This window comes from Gavialis gangeticus, unplaced genomic scaffold (genome assembly GCF_001723915.1).
Source record: "Gavialis gangeticus isolate Ggan-Ray unplaced genomic scaffold, GavGan_comp1, whole genome shotgun sequence".
NCBI lineage: Eukaryota > Metazoa > Chordata > Crocodylia > Gavialidae > Gavialis > Gavialis gangeticus.
Window position 1 is genome coordinate 48,949,543 of NW_017729031.1, and position 19,628 is coordinate 48,969,170.

The window sequence follows — 19,628 nt, forward strand, 5'->3', positions numbered from 1 at the left end:
GGTTTGACTGAAAAAAATATAACAAAGCAATTTTGGCAAAAGGTTGGGTCCTTTATCGACACAGAATTCGGCGTGAGAACCATTTGTGTTCCATGGAAAATTTTAAATTGTCATCAACTTTTTAAGCTGAAAACATCATGGCTCAGAACCCCAGAGATCACAGACCCACCTATGAAACTTGTTCCCTCTTTTAATTAACCCGACATTCTCTAATTTTTTTTTTTAATCAAATAGGCAACATATATGAACTGACCCAGCATCTAAATGGTTCTTGCAGTAGAGATTGGGTCAAATTGCTTAAGTGCAAGCTCTTTCCTTCTTCATGTAAGTGGATAGACTATATATTCAGTGAAACCTTTCAAATTTAACTTCTCTAATTCTTCAGCTTTAGGCAAATATATTTCCAACTGTTGCCTCAGTGAACTCACCCCTACTTGGACAATCTGATACAGACTGACAGAGGAAGGTAATCGGGAAGTGTGAGAAAGAAAACTGTTTTGCATGGTGGTGACCACTGCTTTTAAGAGATTAGAAGGAGAGCAGTGCCAAACTATTAGAGCTGTATTCTAGTTTCCACTTCTCAGTTTCCCCTCTTTTTACATCCTTTGCAACTATGCGGCATAGGGTGTAGGCTTCCCAGGGTTTTGAGCACAAATCTCATTTCGTTCTATTATGGGTTAATGTACCATTCCATATCCCCAGCAACAGCAAGTAAGGACTTGTACATCCAAGTCTTTTCTCAGAAAATACTATCTCCCGCCTACCTATAAATGTGTTTGAGGGGAGAGTTTTGTATCACAATATTTCCTCCAAACTTGGATTTCCAAACCCAAGGACATAAGAGTAGTAATTAATCTTTTAATAGGCCTGACACTTGTAAATGAAGCATACAAAAAGCAGCAGTACAACATATTTTGTTTTGTTTGATGGCAAAATTCAAGTGCATGAACTCTTACCCAGTTTTTGCTTTCTAGGATGCTTGCTAAGCAGCCTTGGTCTTTTTATTTTTTTTTAAGTGATGTTCTGACCTGGATTATCATGATATATTAGGCTTGACAGTTCTATATTGTTAGACTTGATGAAATGCTGTGTGGGAAAGTCATGGAGCAGGTGGAGGATGGTGTTAATCCTTCTTACCGTAGTGGTTCATATGCCACTGAGAATATGTAAAAAGCAGGAAAATAGGTTAGTGGAGTTTAAGAATAGCAATGTCTACTCCTGTCTTTTTGCTAGAATTTTAATCAAATGGGCTGCCACATGCTGCTTTATCTAGCCTTGAGATTTTCATGTCCCTAAAATATTTCTGTGATAGTGGTAATGAATTGCATTGCCCTCATGGATGTAAAGAGTGCTGGTATTCTGCTGGGGAGCCATATGGTTCACATTTATTTTAATGTGTCTTTGACATCAGGAGAATAGCTGAGGCAGCAGAGGAAAGTGCTTATGCTTTGGATTTCAGCCAGAACTGAGATTATTTATGTTTAGTAATCAAAGAGCTCCTCCTTTTCTCAATAAAAAGTGTTTGAAAATGCTTAAAATGTTATTCATGTTAGAATCTTGTAAAACTAGGAAGACTACTTTACATTCCTTTAATAGATGTTATTTTTAACTGAAGTGAGATTTCCCTTCCTGGATGTCGAGTTTCATATTCTATTTTTGGGAAAGTTCTAAATTTACACAAGTGCTTAGACCATTTTTATACTGGCATCACTCCAGTCTTTGCTGTAAGGCAGTCTACAAAACTCAAGCTGTCCAAAGTAGACAAGTCTGGGTATGTACTGCAATATTTGTTCATTGAGGGCCACTGTGGTAGATAGTGTGATTTAATGAAAGACCCTGATATTCTGTTACTCTCTTAGAGAACTTTGGAGGACTTTCTCTGTCACAGTTTATTCACATGGCAAAGGAAGAAAACATAAATGTGTCTGATACAGATAAGCATTGTATTAGTTGCTCTGTCCTGGATCTAACCTGTGAAGTTCAGTACTGGATAAAATTCCCCAGTTTCTTAAGTTTTTGGTCAGGCATGTTATAATGGCTGACTGAAGCCATGGGTCTGACCTTCAACCTGAATTAGCCTAAAATTGGAGTTAGTGTTTTGATCTCGTTCACTGTTCTTCATCAGGTTCTTCATTTGAAGTTAATCTTCTTTGTGAAATATATTCAGCATTTTTGGGGGGGTTTAAGTGGGAGGATTTTTTTGTGTCAGAATTTACTATTAGTGGGAAAAGACTGAAATCCAGCTATGAAATATGTTGATGGACTGCGGTATAGATAACTTTGAGTAACTTTTTAAAAGACCAGTTAGTAGAAAGTTTCCAAACATCCAACAGCTACAAGCTGCTTTTATCACTTATGATTACTAAAATGATTCTTCCCTGGGTGACTTAAAATTAACCTTTACTTCTCATTTTTTAAGCAGATATAAAATTATCATAATTATATGTTTGCAGAGCTGGGTGAGAGAAATAAATTGAATAAACTGGTTACATTAACCCATCTTTTAATTAACCAGAGTATACACTCTTTCTAACCATATATTTTTGATTGTATAGTAAAGCTATTAATACTTATACAATCAATCAATGACCATACATGGTTTTAGTGAAAATCAGTATATTGTCCTACTTTTCTGTTCCTTGGACACTTCATGAATTCTTTTAGAAATGTGTAAGCACAAACTACAAACTTGCTTGTACCATGTGTTCTGCCTCATTTCCTCATTTTTAACCCAAAGTGAGAAAAACTCATTCTCCATACCCTGGTACTGCACATGAGTCATATTAACATGTGGTTCCACCATGAGAAATGCATTTGTGTCTTTGTGAGTTGCTACTATGAGTGACCATCTACTCTACTGCCATCAGGAAATGTCACAGGATGCACAAAAGCAAGAGGGCTGCAATAGCTACTGCTAAAATGGACTACGTTCTCTTCTCTTCCAAATGTGTTAAAATTATACGTGTGCATACAATGGTGACAATCCATATAGCTCAGTAGACACCACCATAGTTTAGACCTAATCACTCATTTGGGATATTCTTATTTTACATATCCTAGTCTTTCTATATTATATGGATCAGGACTATCCAACTTCTATGCAGCTGGAGGCCACGCTAGTGTGTCATGGGCCCTTGGCCTTTCTGTCCTTCCACAGTTTACTGGAAGGTGGTAGTTGCACAGCACTTGCATCTGGCATCTCCTCCCTGTACTTGGGTGGACCCTACCTCAGCTCCCCCATTGCACCGTGTCCTGGACTTTCCCAGAGTCACAAGCTGACTCTGACTTCTGGGAAAAAAAAACTAATTTGCTAACTTGTATTTTTTTCCAAGAAGCTAATTCTATCAAAAGATAGTCTAGAAGAGACAGACATCAGCAAACAAGATAGAGAAAAAATTTTATTTCTGAATGTATCACATTGTTTTTACTAGTCAAAAGTCTTGCAGGTAATTCGAGAAAGTGAAAAGTATTGCAGAAGTGTGCCAAGCCACTAGTGTCCAACTTAAGGTTACTACTCAACATACATGCCATTCTCTCCATTAACTCTCGTTGCAGTGGTGAATGAGGCTTCTGAAAGGAGGCCTTGCAATGTGATTCAAGTCACTTCTACTGTTTCATTTTGCTTTGGCTCTTATTATATTCCAGAATAGTTTTGGAGTAAGGTCTAATGCCCTTATTACATGTAAAAGTTGTTTGGTTTTTTACTTCTATTTTATGCTATGTTTTAGAAAACTCAGTCGGTGACATCCACTGAATAAGGTATACTTATTTAAGACCCTGATTTGGAAAAGCACTTGGCTGTTTACTTTGGAGGGTCAGATGGAGGCACAGTTTCCATGGAAATATGTATTAGACCAGAAAGAATATCTGTTCTATATTAAAAAGGAGCAAGGGTTTTTTGTGGTTTCTTTTTATTGATATCTTTTCCAATTGCATTTCCAACTAGGTTTTCAGGCACAGTGCCCACTATAGCTTGTTTTATTTGGCTGTTTTTAGCTGATTTGTACCAAAGGTTTCATGCCAGTTTCTTGAACTGCTGTAAGTAGTTGCATATATTATGCACTTATTTTTATACTGTGAATGACCCAAAAAAACCAAAGCTTACCAGAACATTAAAAATGTAAAAGGTTAACAACAGAGTATAGAATTTATAGCACTTAATTTGGCTTGTGAAAGATCTATACCCTGCTATATAAACCTTCTAAAGTTTAAAAGCTGTTAAAGATTTCCAGCGCATGTAGTAGCCAAAAACTCACATTATTCAGGCATTGTATGCGACGAGAAATGGCAAAACTATCAGCAGTGGCATAACTAGAGTAGCGTGACTGGTGATTTGGAGAGGAGGGGGGCTGTTAAAAAACAGCTGCCTCTGCAGCTGCACATTCACACTAGCAGTGCAGTGGAAACTGGAAGTTGCCACCGCCCCTGTGTATGGCAGCTGCCCTGGACACCTGACCACAATTTGACACCTCTGACTATTAGACTCCTTTCAGATGTAGTAAAAAAGGCAATATGATTGGTGTGAACAAAGAGTTGTTACTTCAGGATGTAGGCACAGGGCTGTGAAAATGAAGGAACTGTATTTATTCTGTCACCTGAGTGGTAGTGCTTTCTGAGGAAAGACAACAAGGCTAGAAACAGAAATTATACACCTTATAAGTGATCAGAAACAGGCTCAAATCTGTAACACAACAAAAGAAGTTCAATGGACATAAACTGCTTTCAAAATTGGCTGAAACCAGTTTAAGATAAACCTGGATGGATGTAGTATCAGACATAACTGATTTAGGTTAAATCAGTTTATTGAACTTTGGTCCCAGATTCCCTCCAGCTTCAAGTTAACTCACAGTCCCCCAGCATCCCAGGATGCTTTGTACCTCCCCAGCAACACTCCCCCACTCACAGGCTTGGCAGGCTAGCCTTGGCTCAGGTTGTCTACTCCAGATGAGCAGGGAGGCATGTCCTAGCACCCCTCTCCCCAGCTTCTGACCTGGGCCACAGCAGCCATTTGCTGCATTTCTAGAATGAAAAGTGAATGTCTGTTCACTTGCTTATTGGTTCAATCTATGCAGATTAAACTAACCTGTGAAGATTGAATCAATTCAGCCTTGGGCTTTTTGACTGTTTGTATTTAGCCCAAAAGGGTAACAGAAATGAGAAAGTGGCTTTGAAACCTGGAAACAACCATAAGGTTAAGAATTGTTTTCCATCTTTAAAAACACAAAGCATTATATTGTCAAAACTTTTAGCTATTTTTCCCTTTTATTCTTTAGCAATACCTCTTTAGCATCTCTGCAGAACTGTCTGTTTATCTTTAGAAACACGGAATGGTAGAACCCATAATTATGCTCCTGAGCAACCACTTAAAAGCAAAATCACCCTGTGTTCCATAGCTCTTGTTTGCTTTGTTTTAATGAATAAGAGTCTCATGACTATAATATATCTGTATTGCTTCCCAAGTGTAATGTAGCAAGGCTGGAAACACAGTGCAGAATCCAAATTCTGCCATGTAGTGACCCCATGGATAAGAAGGGAGAAAAAATAGTGTGTTCTCAAAAAGAGTGGTGGGGTGGGGGAGAGACATCTTTAAATTAACAGTTTTTTAAAAGTTTGATGTGCAAGATTAATCATAATAATAAAGGTTTAGCATGGTGTCCTAACTGTGCATTAATAGGTTTGAATTGCTTGTTAGTGTAATTTTATCACATTTTGCTTTTCTGAGAAAAATCAGAAAGTGATTCCAAAAAATAAGAGGGCTGGGTTTTTTTGTTTCTTTTCACAATATATTTTGCATCCTTTGGATTTGCATTCTGGTTTGTAAGCCTTTAGTGTGCATATTTTTCAAGCTTTTCTTGTTTGCATGATAGGCCAAACATTTTATATTCTCTTAAATAAGATTCTCGCATAATTTACATACCACTAAGAAGTGCAGTCTTAGAAAAAACAAAACTTTATGAGGTTCCCAATAAAATCAAGAGAGCTGGCAACACTGCCTTCACTCTGAAATTCCTATGTTTATCATTCTTAAGGTTTATGATAATACTTCTATTTTATCTTTAATTAATGAGATGCATTATTTATCTTAATCCTGTGTTAACTGTTTTTCTTTAGGATTATATATTGCTTTTGATGTTTATGCCATTGATAATGCAATTGCTAAAAGTTTTTGTGAAAGAAAATTAGACACACGAACAAAGGAATTCTGTGAGCTAGCTCACATCAGTTCCAGCCCTCCAAAACCTAACAACTCCTCCAAAATCTAAAGGAGATCACCTGTGTGAATGTTTTATTCTCCCAGGGGATGATCCCAACACTTCAATGCTGTTGTTATAAATGTGGTAGATGTTGTTGGCTAAATATTTAAGCACAAAGTTAATATTCTGCAATGATGTCCTACAATATGTTTCCACTTTTTAACAAAAATCTGACATGCCATAAAAGCCAATGATTGGGATGTAATTTATAACAAAAGTGTTTTTAGGATTTAGGGCTTTTTTATAGGCATGAGAACTAAGGATATTTTTGGTTTTCAAAACCGTTCTGTAGTTCAAGCTATTTTCTCTTTTGGTTTTGTTTTAATTATTAAGTTTTAAATGTAACTGTGGGTAAAATTTGTGATCATAGATTAATGAAATGTATAGAAGAAAATAATCCATTATTGCTTTTTTTCATAAAAAAGACCTAAAATACAAAACAAAACCAGCAACTCATTCCTGCCACTAAACGATACTGTGAGAAAATCTCAGTGTTAAGGGATATATATATATTTTTTTAAAACGTTCCTTACCCTTAAACCCTCAAATATTACAGATTATGATGATTATAGGCTTCATAACCACATGCATTTTAAAGACATGAACATCTTCTCTTAAATTACTCACTTCACTCTCAACTTCAGTTTTTAAACTTTCTTTAATATAGTAGAGATGAGAACTGTGCAAAATAGCACCATTTCATTTTGACATCCATTTCAAAGGGACGGTGTTTGGTTTTGAGATTTGTTTCATTTTGAAGCACTCTTCTAGTTCGGTTCATTGAATCGGTTTTGCTGTTTTGACATTTCACCCCTAGGCTATAATGGGGAAGCATGAAACTGCCTATAACTTTATCATTTCTTGCCTGATTTGAATGAAACTTGCAGAGATGGTAGCCCCTTCTGAGGCCATGAAGTATGCTAAGATGCAAAGAGATAGGTGAAGGGGTTTCTGGGAAACGGCACCTCAAATTCTTGAAAGCAAAACTTGTTTCACATGTGTATGTGAAAGCACAGTGGGGTGAAATCTGCAGAGATGACCCTGCTGAGGGCATGAAGCCTGCCAATGTTCAAGGAGATAGGTGCAGGGGATTCTGGGAAAATGCACCTCAAGCTGCTGACAAGCAAAACTCGTGACGTGTGACTATGTGTGTGTGTAAAGGCACAGTTATTTTTCCGTCCCCCCCCCAAAGCACTGGGATTGGAAGGGACCTCATGGAAGGATCAGCCACTGGCCAGCTACACAGTCAATGTCAGAGCAGTCCTTCCCCCCTCTTTCCCCTCCCTCTCCTTACTTTCTCTTTCACTTCAGGCAAGCCCAGCTTCAAAACTCACAATGTTTCAAAACCTTTGAAACATTTCAAGTGCCCTGGTTTCATTTTGAGGCTGTTTTGAAGCCCTTCGTTTCATTTCTTTTTCACTGTTTCAAGCTCGAAACAAGTTGAAACAGCATTGAAATGAAATACCTGGTGAAATTTCACACAGCCCTAGTAGCGATTATTTCTTTTACTTTATGTACCGTTGCTTTCCCATTGTTAGTTGCAACTCTATGTTTTTAATTTCATCGGGAGACAGAAATCCCACCCATGCTAAAGATTAAAGTTGATATCAATACTGCTACACAGGGGAGTACAGCTACATAAGAAACATAGAAGCATTTTGTTTTGATCAGGTAAAAAATGTATTGTTTTCAAAATGTGGCTATAATATAAAATACTACATGTAACATAGTGTATTAAATTTTAAAATATTAACCCAGACAAAAAATATAAAAGAAATGAATCAAAAGGATAAATTAAAACTGAAATATTACAAAACTAAAAACCTGAAATGATTATTTCAATTTTCTTCTAGTAAAAAAGGAAATAAAATTGACACATACCTGTGAAACATTTTTAATTAACTGTTTTTTTGAAAAAAAAGCTCTTCCCTGGACACCTCTTTAATCAGCTCTAGCTATAACAGATATACTCAGATTCTCTCTCTGTTTGACAAAATAGAGTAAGACTGTTAACATACAAAGTTGCAGTTAAATGAATGTAATAAAATAATGTCTGTAAAATAAAGCAGGGCTTCTGCAACATTATACTCAGTGGTTATTTATGGATAAAATCTAGCACACCTGGAGGGACATCTGGAGAAGTGTATGTTCTTTTTGACCAAACAATAATTATAACTGCGTACGAGCATGTAGTCAATGTGAGATTATTTCATGGCACTACTGCTCATCAGAAGGGTATGTTACATCTGTTTGTAAAACATGCAAGTTGTAGTTTTCTTAACAAAGCAATTCCTTATTTTTTAAGATGAGTAAAGGAAGTTGCAATTCATTGTTTGGGAATCTCTTTGTATAGAATTGTTCCCTGTTTATTTCTGACCTCAAACTTTGTTACACAACGTTATTTGGCATTAGATGCATGTTTTGCCCTGACAGCAAACCAAATGTGGTGAAACCTGGGGCCAAAGGCCAGGTGCTTCCAATCTCCTGGCAGAGTGGAATTTTAGACCAACAATGTACATCTGTTGTGCCTTATTACTTTTTATAAAATGGCTTCATGTGTTACAGAAATAGTTGGACACTTTTTAAATGATTTCAGTACCTGTATTCTGACAGTTTGGTTTCTCATATCATACCTATGCAACTGTTGCACCTAAATTGCAAGGCGGTAACTCATCATCCAGTTCCTCAGTTGTCAATTTACAATAAATCAAATAAATTATGTCTTCAAAGTCAGGGAACAAGTCTGTGGTTTTATTATACTAGAAGAGCCAAGCACAGCCATTTCTGAGGGACAGCTGCTGACTATCATTACCAAGGGTCACCAAATGCCTATACCGGTGGTCCTCAACCTTTTGTAGACTCAAGGCACCCTTCATTAGATTCAAGGTGCCCCTCAGAAAATGCCAGTGCTTACCTTTTGCTCAGGTGTTTTTTGGACTATGGAAAAATAATAAAGTAATCCTTCTGTTGCAAAGAACTTGGAAACACCACAACAGGTCAGAATGCTTTGAACACCATGGATTCCTATTTGAAGTCTCTGCATTTATGTTATTAATTGCATGTTTTGCTGCAGCACTAGTTGAGAATCACTAATCTCTACAGTAAGGAGCACACATTTCAGTATAGAAATAAGGTATCTGACACCATTTTAATTTAGAGCACTTCTTAGAGGAAGACATTTGTATGCAAGTGAATTAAGAAATGGAAAAAAATAGATTTGACTGTGTGAAATTAAAGAAGCGGGCTAACTTCTCATGAATATTATACCTCCACCATATTACAATGTGCTGGTCATAGGGTTAAAGTATTAAGCTGAGTGGAAGAAAAGGGGGAAGGAGTTGTGTTGTTGTTAATCAATTGCTGAGGTCCTTTTTGCTGGGCTTAATTTGCTTTCCTGGTGAAAGATAAAACATTTTGAAAGAGAGTACTGAAAAACCTTAGCATCCTGACCAACATTATCTGTGCTCTTAAAGCAAATCATTACATTTGCAGTTGTATGACTTTAATAGCTTTTGTTTAGTAGTGTTGTATATATTTACCTCCTTGCACTGCTTAAACACTTTGACTTACCTTGTGCATGAACCAGTGGAGTATATTTATTAGCCAAATTCTATTGTCTTGTTTATTATTATAAATGATTTTTATTACTCTTTTCTAATAATAACCTTGCCATTTGGATCCTACACCTGCAAAATTTTGCTCAAGTTAGTAATCCACTTAATTTAAAGTGAATGGGATGATCTAGCAAGTAAGGATTTGCTGTGCGACTTCCAGGTTTATAATAACATTATAATTTTCCTGCATTCTAGCTTCATCCATCCTGAAAAGGGAAAAACGGAAGAGGACGAAGAATGTTCATTTTAACTGTGTTACCGTGTACTATTTTACAAGACGGCAAGGTTTCACCAGTGTTCCCAGTCAAGGAGGAAGCACATTGGGCATGTCTACTCGGCACAACAGTGTGCGTCAGTACACACTTGGAGAGTTTGCCATGGAACAAGAAAGGCTCCATCGAGAGATGTTAAGAGAACATCTAAGGGAGGAAAAACTTAACTCATTAAAATTGAAGGTAAAATTGGCAAGACTTGGTCTCTTATCTCCTACATTTAAGTGAATGCTGTTAGGTCAATATAGGCCCAAAGTTTAGGTTTGATAAAAACAAGATTTTAGCAGGTCCAAGTAGAAGTGCTTCCATGATTTTATTTATGTTTTTTTAATCATGAAACAAGTGTGTTTGACTAAGATGTTGTCATGGCAACAGCAAAAGCCATGCATCTGAAGCAATACTATGGCTTTTGTGAGACACCCTGCTGCTTAGTCAGCAGGTGAAACACAGGATCCTGGGAGAGACATTAGGAAAGGATGGGGCATTAACCATCCATGTTACAGCTTCACTGAGGCTGGGTTCCAGAGAAAGGAAGTGGATGCAGAAGGGTTCTTTTTATCCCTTTCTGCAAATACTCCTCTTTCTCCTTGTACCTCTGCTGTGATATTTATCAAATTTTATCATGACAAAACCATAACCTTAACACCTAGCTCCTACCTAGTTATTGATATAAAAGGAGCTCAATTAATCTCCATTCCACCATTTGAGGTGGAGGAACTGAGGTGCAGAAAAGAGACAAGGTCTGCCCAAGTGCACCTACCATGCTGGTAGGAGGATCTGCTTGTGCCTCTTTAATCCCTTTTCAGTGCTCTGTCCCCATCATTCATCTGTAGGAGATGACTGTGAACAAGGCGGCGTTGTGTTCGGTAAAATAGAACTTGAAACCGACCGGTTTATTTTTCAAGTTGACTTGGGCAAATTTTGCCAACAAGTAAACATCAGTCGTGAGAACCACACTTCCTTTTTTTTTTTAATGTTTTCATTGTGAGATTAACAATGTTGAGTTGCATCTTTTCTTTTTTAGTTAGAAAGTGTCCTCTTACAGAAAGACTGCTTGAAGTTAGTTCAGCTCTTTGTCTGAGATTAAATAACACTAGAGAACTTTTTGTTTTTTATTAATCCCATGTCTTCTCCTAAGGTTGGTGTTTGAAATGCAGTGTAGTAGACATTCAACATTGAAAGTGTCATTTGAAAAATGATGTTTAGAAACAATGGGTCTGTTTCTCAATCTTTTTGAATCGGTGGTAAAAGTCCACTGAGCTCACTGAGGGCCGTGTTTCACATTACACTTAAAACATGTCACCTGCACTTAAAATGCAAGCTTAGAACAGATGCAGATGCAGTGACAGGAACAGCATCCTCTCTGCGGCTCAGGTCCCCATGCCCACCAGCAGCAACAAAGACCTAGCTTGCCCTGCTGTGGCAGGAGTAGGTGCTCCCAGGCTGGGCAGTACTAGGAGCATAGCAGGGAGCACGTGGGCTCCAGGCATGGGAGTTGCATGTTCTCCTGGGCAGATGTGTAAACTGCAGCTCTTAGTGTCTGGAGAAAGCAGGGGGCACAGCTGGTTCTAGCACTGTCTGGAGCAAGCTAAGATTATAGTAAGCATTATCATGTCACTGCTCAGAATATGTTCTGACTTTTAATGCAATATGGTAATACTTATGTCAATCTCAGATAAAACATGTGCTAAGTGTCCTGTGTGACAAGGCCCTAAGAATATCTATGAACAGTCTTTGTTTCCATGTATTTGGGGCTTGTTTTCCAATTAATACACACAAATAGGTCTCAAAGATTTTTAGAATTGTAGCCTCCCAACTGCTATTCAGCCTTTCTCCCATTGTAAGACTATACAGAGATTATCTCTGTTATAACTACTATTACAAGGCAGTTGCCCAAAACAAACTGGCATTATCCCCAGTCTGAAAAATGCCTCCCAGGTGTTTTTTCACAGTTTTTGCGCTGAACTCCTTAAGAATTCTGTGTGGCTTTTAATACTCAGATATTGCAATGGCTTCTCAGCCTCCTGAAGTTTCTTCTTTGAACAGGGAATAGATTTTAAAAATAATTTTTAACCGTAAACTGTCATCCTGGTAAAATGTGCTCAGGACATATACACAGTGGGAGAGACAGGAAGCAGAAGGCTACAGGTTTAGTAAGTAGCTTTGGTGTGAGGAGTGTGCACCCATTCATCTCCCATAATAAGCATTATGTGTAGGATTACAGTGCTCCTATTCTATAACTACCAAGATGCTTTGTTCTAGTCCCAGGAGTCAGATCACTTGTGCATCTAGTCTTCACCCCACCACAGGGACATATGGATACTGTACAAAGGGAGACCTGCAAGGGCACAAGTTAAAATTACAGGGTCTACCGAGATTTCAGGCCTCTCCTTCTCCAAATAGGCACAAATTTCATGAGCAAGAAAATCCTATTTACTTCTGGGAGTGGGTCCTATAAATCTTAATCTGCTTTTGGAGAGGGAGGCGCAACTCAGCTATGTGCTCTCATTCCTGCCCTCTTTTCTAGGTGTGGTGCAATGAATTCTCTAGTCCCTCCAGTAACATCCTGCCTGACCTGTTGAGGTGGAAGGAAAGCACTGTTGGAGCATGGGCTTTTTCCCCTCTCCACTTGCCTTCTGAAGTCAGTGCATCATCCCTGCAGTCTAGCCAAATTCCCCTCACATATCAAGGCAGTGCTGACAGTGGAGATTTGTTTAAAGTAAAGAGTGACCTCTGGTCTGGTTTTTAAATTCCTGTAAATTCCCTCTGTAGATGTTGGTTGAACAATAAACATTTCATTTTCATCCTGTTCCATTCCCCATCTGTTTTGAGGTTAGTAAGTTTGCCAGTTTACTTATACTGACAGCTGCAATAGGAAAAAACCAAACAAACCCATGGGTCAAACCCCCCAAATTGTGCAATTGGCTTAACAGTCAATGAGTTAGGGGGCAAAACACTTTTTCATCCTAGAGCAGTATGGTGGTCACCATTCATTCCTGTTCAGGACTCTTTCCTCCAGCATGGCTATGTCCCTGCTAATAAAAATTGATATTCTTTTTTTTTGCCTTCTGGTCTTTATGTCTCTGGTATATTTTAGACCTGTTTTCAAGTCTTTCTTCATAACCATAAAGAATAGATTTTTCATAAAAATGAAAGCTAAGATAATTTTACCTCAAGATTTTGAGAAAAAACCGGGAGTTATGAGGATAGGTGACTGGTAGGGGGTACATGGGGGTGCACGTGCCCCCCTGATGGGGCTGGTGCCCCTCTGATGGCCAACATGGATGCTGTCGGTAGGGCTGGTGCCCCCCTGACAGGGCCGCTGCCATTGGTGGCTACTGCAGATGCCCCCCCAGATACAGGAGGCACCAGTCACTCATGGGTATGAGAGATAACAAATGTGAGATCCACACTGTTTACCAATAAATATTTCAGACTTGAATGAACACCTTACTGAGGTCAGTGCAGTTACTGTGATGTCAAAATAATATCACTGAGATGAGAAATGGTTTCAGCATGTTTGAGACCGGGCAAGGAAGGCACAGGTAGCACCATGTTGGATATTTAGAAAGGCCAATTTTCTTTTTTAAGTGGTAGTTGTGAAAGGGTGAGGGAAGAATTTAAACTGTTCAAATTGAGTCTCCTTGAATTACACTCAGTACTAGAAGTCTGAGGGAATATATATATTATCTCGCCTTTTAGGCGATCATTCTAAACGGTTGAGGATGTTTTGTTTGCTTATGGCAGCTGGGCCTTGCTGATTTCCCTTTATGGAGATGGAAGAGCTATTTTGCCATTTGTGCTGTCTCTAAATGAGCACAACAAAGACAGACAACAAAGTTCTTTGGTGATAATGTCAGTGATGATGATCCTGATTTGAATTGCACTGGTCAGGACTTGCATGTCAATTGCTATGCAACTGCATACACAGCCATTTCGGAAAATGAAGCGAGGAAAGTTTGTTTTAAAAGTTTTACAAATTACCATAACAGCTGCATACAGAAAGGAAAGAAATTAATAGGTTTTTATTTAGTTCTCCTAGTTTGTTAATTTCTACATTGCATTAAAATATAAAGATTCATAGGAAGAAAATATTGGGGTTTTTGTCAGCTTTGTTAAAAAAAAATGCATCAAATGAAGGGGTGAGGCTCTGGCACTAGGTACTTTTCTCTTTTTTTTATTTTACTTTTCAGAAATAAATGTTTCTTACTTTCCCTCTTCTTCTATTTAAAATAATTTTTAAGTGACTTGAAATTAATTTTAAAAATGTAGATTTCAGGCCAGTCTTAACACTGTTGTTTCACATCAGAAGGAAAAGAAATCATTGCTGAGGTAGGGCACAAAAATCATCTTGTCCATGCAAAGGAGCCAGGTAGGATTTGCTTGAACGTGTTGTCTTTCAAGAGGCAAGGATTTCTGAGGGAGCTATCTTTTATTGGACCAACTGCATAGTGGGGATAGATTTCAACAATCAAACACCAAGCATTCTTCTTTGGGTCTCATCAGAAGAATATGTTGCATTCAAAAACTTGTGTGAGTATCTCAACTATGCAGTTGGTCTGATAAAAGATATGTCCCTAAGAAATCCTTGCCTCTTGCATTATTCCTGGACCATCACAGCTACAACATTGTCTTTCAAGGAAACATCAGTAATCAAAGTAAATCAACCAGTATGACCTGAATGCTACATAACTTCATACATCTGAGGGCCAAAAAATGTGTCAGCACGGACTGCAAAGGTTTCTCTTTTGAGAACAAGGAGAATCCAAAGAAAAAGCATTAGAAAAGAACTTGTGTTTTGCTTCTGCCATGTAACATGAGCAGAATTTATTCTAGCAGCTCCTCTTTCCCTCAAAAAATGGTGTAACACTATTATTCCTGCCCTTCTGTCAGGCACCAGGGAATTTACTCAAAGAATAGCTGACAAGCAATGGTATGTGTTCTGAAATCTAATTTTTTAGTCTTTGAATATGTGCAGGAAAAATCTTTACAGTATTCTGTGACTTCTTTATAAGCTAAGTAAAGTCAATTAAAGAAGCTAAAGTATTATGAATATGGTGTATTTATCTTTGACTTGTAGCGGTATATGCTTAGTAGTTTCCTTAGCTGTGCACAAAATTCAGGAGACAGGTTTGAAAAAGCTTGTGTCATTCAAATCGGACTTAGAATTGTCACTAATTGGTAAAGTCATGTTAATATGAAGATGTGATATGCAGGTTTCAGCATGCTGCTCCAGCTGTAGGAAGTTTTTATGCTCATGGACATACGACTTTTCTATTGTACACAATTATGAGTAACCCCTTTGATTTAAGAAAGGCATTTAGATTCCTACATGTGTCATGAACGTCATCACGTAATCAGGAATTCCTTCTTATTCTGAATAGCCAGTACCAGGAGGGGCAGCTCTAACAGCCAGTGTTAACAGCAGATATTGCTGTTGATATTGTCCAATATCTACCCTTGTGAAACCTGCAGGACAAGTGAATAATTTCCTTTACTCTGTGAAAAATCTCCTGCTAAGGAGGCGCAAGAATATGGGAAAAAGATCAATTTTTCAGGCTTTACAAAGCTGGAGTGAATTGAACCCTGTGGCCTTAAATGATACTTTGCCCTTACCTGGGTGTTTTGCATTGGTATGAATTTCACCTTAATACCTTTAGGAAATACCGGCTTTTTCCACCTGTGTATCACAGTTTGCTTAACCTGGCAATTGTGACAGTCAAGATGTTAAATACTCCCCAAGATTTTTTCTGAACAGCAAAAGGTGCTGGGCAATCCTTAATGATCTCCACCCCTCCTTTGTGCTTAGTGCATTACTTGTGCAGGAAGTGTTCTACATTAACTGGGAGAGAAAATGCATTTAGTGGCATGTAGTGGGAGGTACTTTAAAAAAACCAAAAAAAACCCCCAGCCATCCAGTTGCTGTATTTTATTTGCGAACAATCTGAGCATATTAAACCTATGAAGACATGTTGGCATGTAGGCCAAACACGCAACTAGAATATAAGGCATAAAGGTAACAAAATGATATAAACATAAGACTGGAGTGGGTTCAAACCATGGTTGAACTGCATTGTGATGCTAGGCCTTATTTAAGACTTAATTTTTCCACCTATAACTCAGAAGAAGGCTTGATAGTGTTGCAATATCATATACTAAATATTATTAAATTAACTGGGATCAAATCAATGTTGAGAGGAAACAGGAAGAAGTAAACACAAATAAAATGTTCTTCACTAGATTTTATATATCTTTAAACTGTCTCTCTGTTAGGAGCCAATTGAATTATTCATCTTTTGGTGATAAATATAACTTAATGACCTTTAATAACTGAATTACCATGGGTTGCCAGCCATGTTACAAGAAAGAAGTCTTCTCAGACTCCTTGCTCAAGCTTTTGTATCAGCTAGATGCAACACTATCTTTGGAGTTATCTACAACAGATTGGGCAGCAAGTTAATATAGAAATTCTCCATGGATCTGGCTCTAAATGTTCACAGCCATTGAGACTGGAGCTGGACTTTGCAGGTTGAGCTCATCTCAAGCAGAAAAAATGAATAAAATCTATTCACTTGCAGTTTAGATACAAATATATTCCTTTGTCACATGCAGAATTTGAGGATTTCTTTGGTTTTACATTTCCCATCCTCTATGAATCCCCTCTTATCCAACAAAGGGCTAATTTTTTTCTACTGTCACTTCCTTTCTTTTCAAAAAGAGACTTAGAGGCAGAAGTACAGTACCACATTTGATATATAATGGATTCAATTAGTAACTACTCATTGTAGTTAACAAAGTTATTAACAATTCAGAAGCAAACAGAATATGCAGCTTCCTGTCAACTCATGTGAAAATAAAATGTCTTGTGATCCCTATGTCAATCCAACTTATTAAAATTCCTCTTTCTCCTGTTTGTATTAAACTTATTTTTACAGAGTTTTCTTTTACTGGCCACCATGAGCAAGGACTAAGGGGTAAATCTAAAAAGTCAGCCTGTGGCAGATGTGAGGGGACTGTGTACAAAATTGTGATCCAAAATCCCTGCTCAGTTATTGCCAAACTTCACTGTCTCTTTGATTTCAGAGTTCTCTAGCTGCATAACGTTTTACTTGCGTGCATGCCCAGACTACCTCGAACTTCAACCTAACAAGATTCTGGAAACCGTGCCCTTTTCTGTCAGTGTCCCCACCAGGTGTGTGCTGGGAATGTTTCACATATGACAGGATCAGCTCCCCTCACAAAATACACTTTTTTTGTTAAACAGTGGTGCTCAAGCTTTTGGCCGTGTGGGCAGATTGGCATGGGGCCAATTCATGGGCAGGATGAAGCCACACGCTGCCTCTACATGACCTCTACGGAACCCTGCATGCCAGGATCGGGCCCTGGGGCTTGATGCCTCCACCTGGCCCTGCACACTGGAATTGGGCCTTGTGTGCCCCAGCTAGCATGCCACCACTCCCCCCACAGCCAAATTTTCAGGCTCATGGGAGCCTCACAGGCCAAATGACACAGCATCAGTGATTAGATCTGGTCTATGGGCCAAGGGTTGAGCACCCCTGTTTTAAAACATTATCGGTGGTATGGCAACCAACATATCATGTGAGAGTTTAGTCATTAAAGGACTTATCCAGCAAGTAGGAGACTTGGAGTTAAGATTCCTCCTCATCTGGAGCGGATCAAATCCATGTCTCCTGCCTCCAAAACCAAGAAAAACATTTAAACTAGGGCTGCGCAACTCCTGAGTAGCTGTGAGGCTACACACCAGGCCACACTGTACTGTTGTTGTCGCCCTACTGCACAATGCCAGCATCTCTGTGCCCTGCATGCTACACCACACAGGGTCCCTGGGTTCCTCTAGCTAGCCTGGCCATAGGCTATCTAGGCCTCATGGGCTGAGCCATGCCATGCCACCCCAGGGGCATCAGCAGGAAGTGGAAGACAGAGGAAGGAGGGGGAGCCAGAGACTCTGGTGGCAGCAGCAGCTACAGTGGTGTGGGGAAGTAGCACTTGGACTGGGAGCCCAGGGGCTTTAAGTTAACCTCTCAGGGGCTGCTTGCAGTCTGTGTACTGCCAGTTGTACAGCCCTGATTTGAACCCTTAACCTATAGGCCAGTGTTTCCCAACCTTTTCTGTCCCATGGCACTTATCTGGCTTTTACCGTCCCATGGCACATGGGCTGGATGTGGAGAAGGGGGGGTGGCAAGCATCCAAATGCCAAGCAGGGTCGGGGGGGGACGAACGCAGAGCCAACCGGGGCATGGTGGTACCGCAGGGCAGCAGTGGTGCCACTGGCTGTAGTCATGCCCACCCAAGAGCCATCTCCCCCCACCCCCCAAGATTACGCAGCACACCTGGACATGGCCAACAGCACACCAGTGTGCCGTAGCACACCAGTTGGAAAATGCTTCTATAGACTAGGCTAGGGGGTGTATGACCCATTCCTCCTGCTGAAGCTGTACCACTGTGCAAAAGATTTGTAGGGACAGAAACAATGCACGCACACAAAAGTGAACATGACTGTAGCTTATGAGTTAAGGCATTCAGCTGAGAGGATGGAGTCCTGGCTTCCATTCCTAGGACTGTTTCTGTATTTTCCCTGTTTTTAAAAGCCAGAAGCAATCCTAGGAGCAGAGCCCAGAATTGTCTTTCTTCCTTAATTGAATACTGTCTCTTGCTCTCTGCCTTAGTGCATCTTGACTTCTTTGCTGCAATGACTTAGTCTGAGTAGGAGAATTGGAGAGCACCCCCGTGCAGCCTAGTCACTAGGACACACTCCTGGAAGAGATGGGAGCCAGAAGAAGAAACTGAACCCAGGCAAATTCTCTAACCTCTAGGCCAGGGGCAGGTAATTCTTTTGGGCAGAGAGCTGTTTATTGAGGTTTGGTGAGCTATCGAGGGCCGCATGGGTAGCCCCGCCCCTTGGCTGCCATCTTGGGTCCAGAAGTCCCACCCCTACCTCCTAAGATTTGCCACCAGAAGTCCTTTCCCTTGCCCCCCAGAAATGCTCCTTTTGGGAGGGGGAGGTTTCCATCTTAGAACCAGGAAAAAAACAAATCATACACTGAAACATCTGCTATAACACATTTTAATTTTATTACAAAAAAATATTTTTGTCATGATTTGTGTTTGCGTACCGTATATAGAGGCCATTGCATAATAACTCAAAAATAAATTCTTAGTCTTTTATATTGTGGGGGCGGGGTGTGGTTGGTGGTTTTTGTGTGTGTGGTGGGAGGTGTGGGTACGGTGGGGTATATGGGTGTTTAGGGCAGGGTGTGGGGTGCATGCATGTGTTTGTGTATGGTGAGGTGTGAGGGAGTTTGTGAGGTGGTGTGGCTTTGTGTGGGGGGCATAGGATATGTTGGGGGGTTATGTAGCATTTGTGGGGTGTGGGGTGTGGCTCTGGAACACTGTCCTCTCCCATAGTCAACGCAGGCAACATGGTGGGGGGGTGTATCTGTCTCTGTGTGTGTGTGTGTGTGTGTGTG

At 39.5% G+C, this 19,628-nt stretch overlaps 1 protein-coding gene across 6 annotated transcripts in view; it reads left to right on the forward strand.

Annotated features, from left to right (window-relative positions):
- The window catches only part of CSRNP3 (cysteine and serine rich nuclear protein 3), a 213,784-nt gene that overhangs the window by 171,073 nt on the left and 23,083 nt on the right, over positions 1 to 19,628 (forward strand). For all 6 annotated transcript variants that reach the window (XM_019522742.1, XM_019522740.1, XM_019522739.1 and 3 more), the window contains one exon: positions 10,064 to 10,323. In XM_019522742.1, coding sequence (XP_019378287.1) covers positions 10,064 to 10,323 — 260 coding nt within the window. The remainder of the gene's footprint in view (positions 1 to 10,063; positions 10,324 to 19,628) is intronic.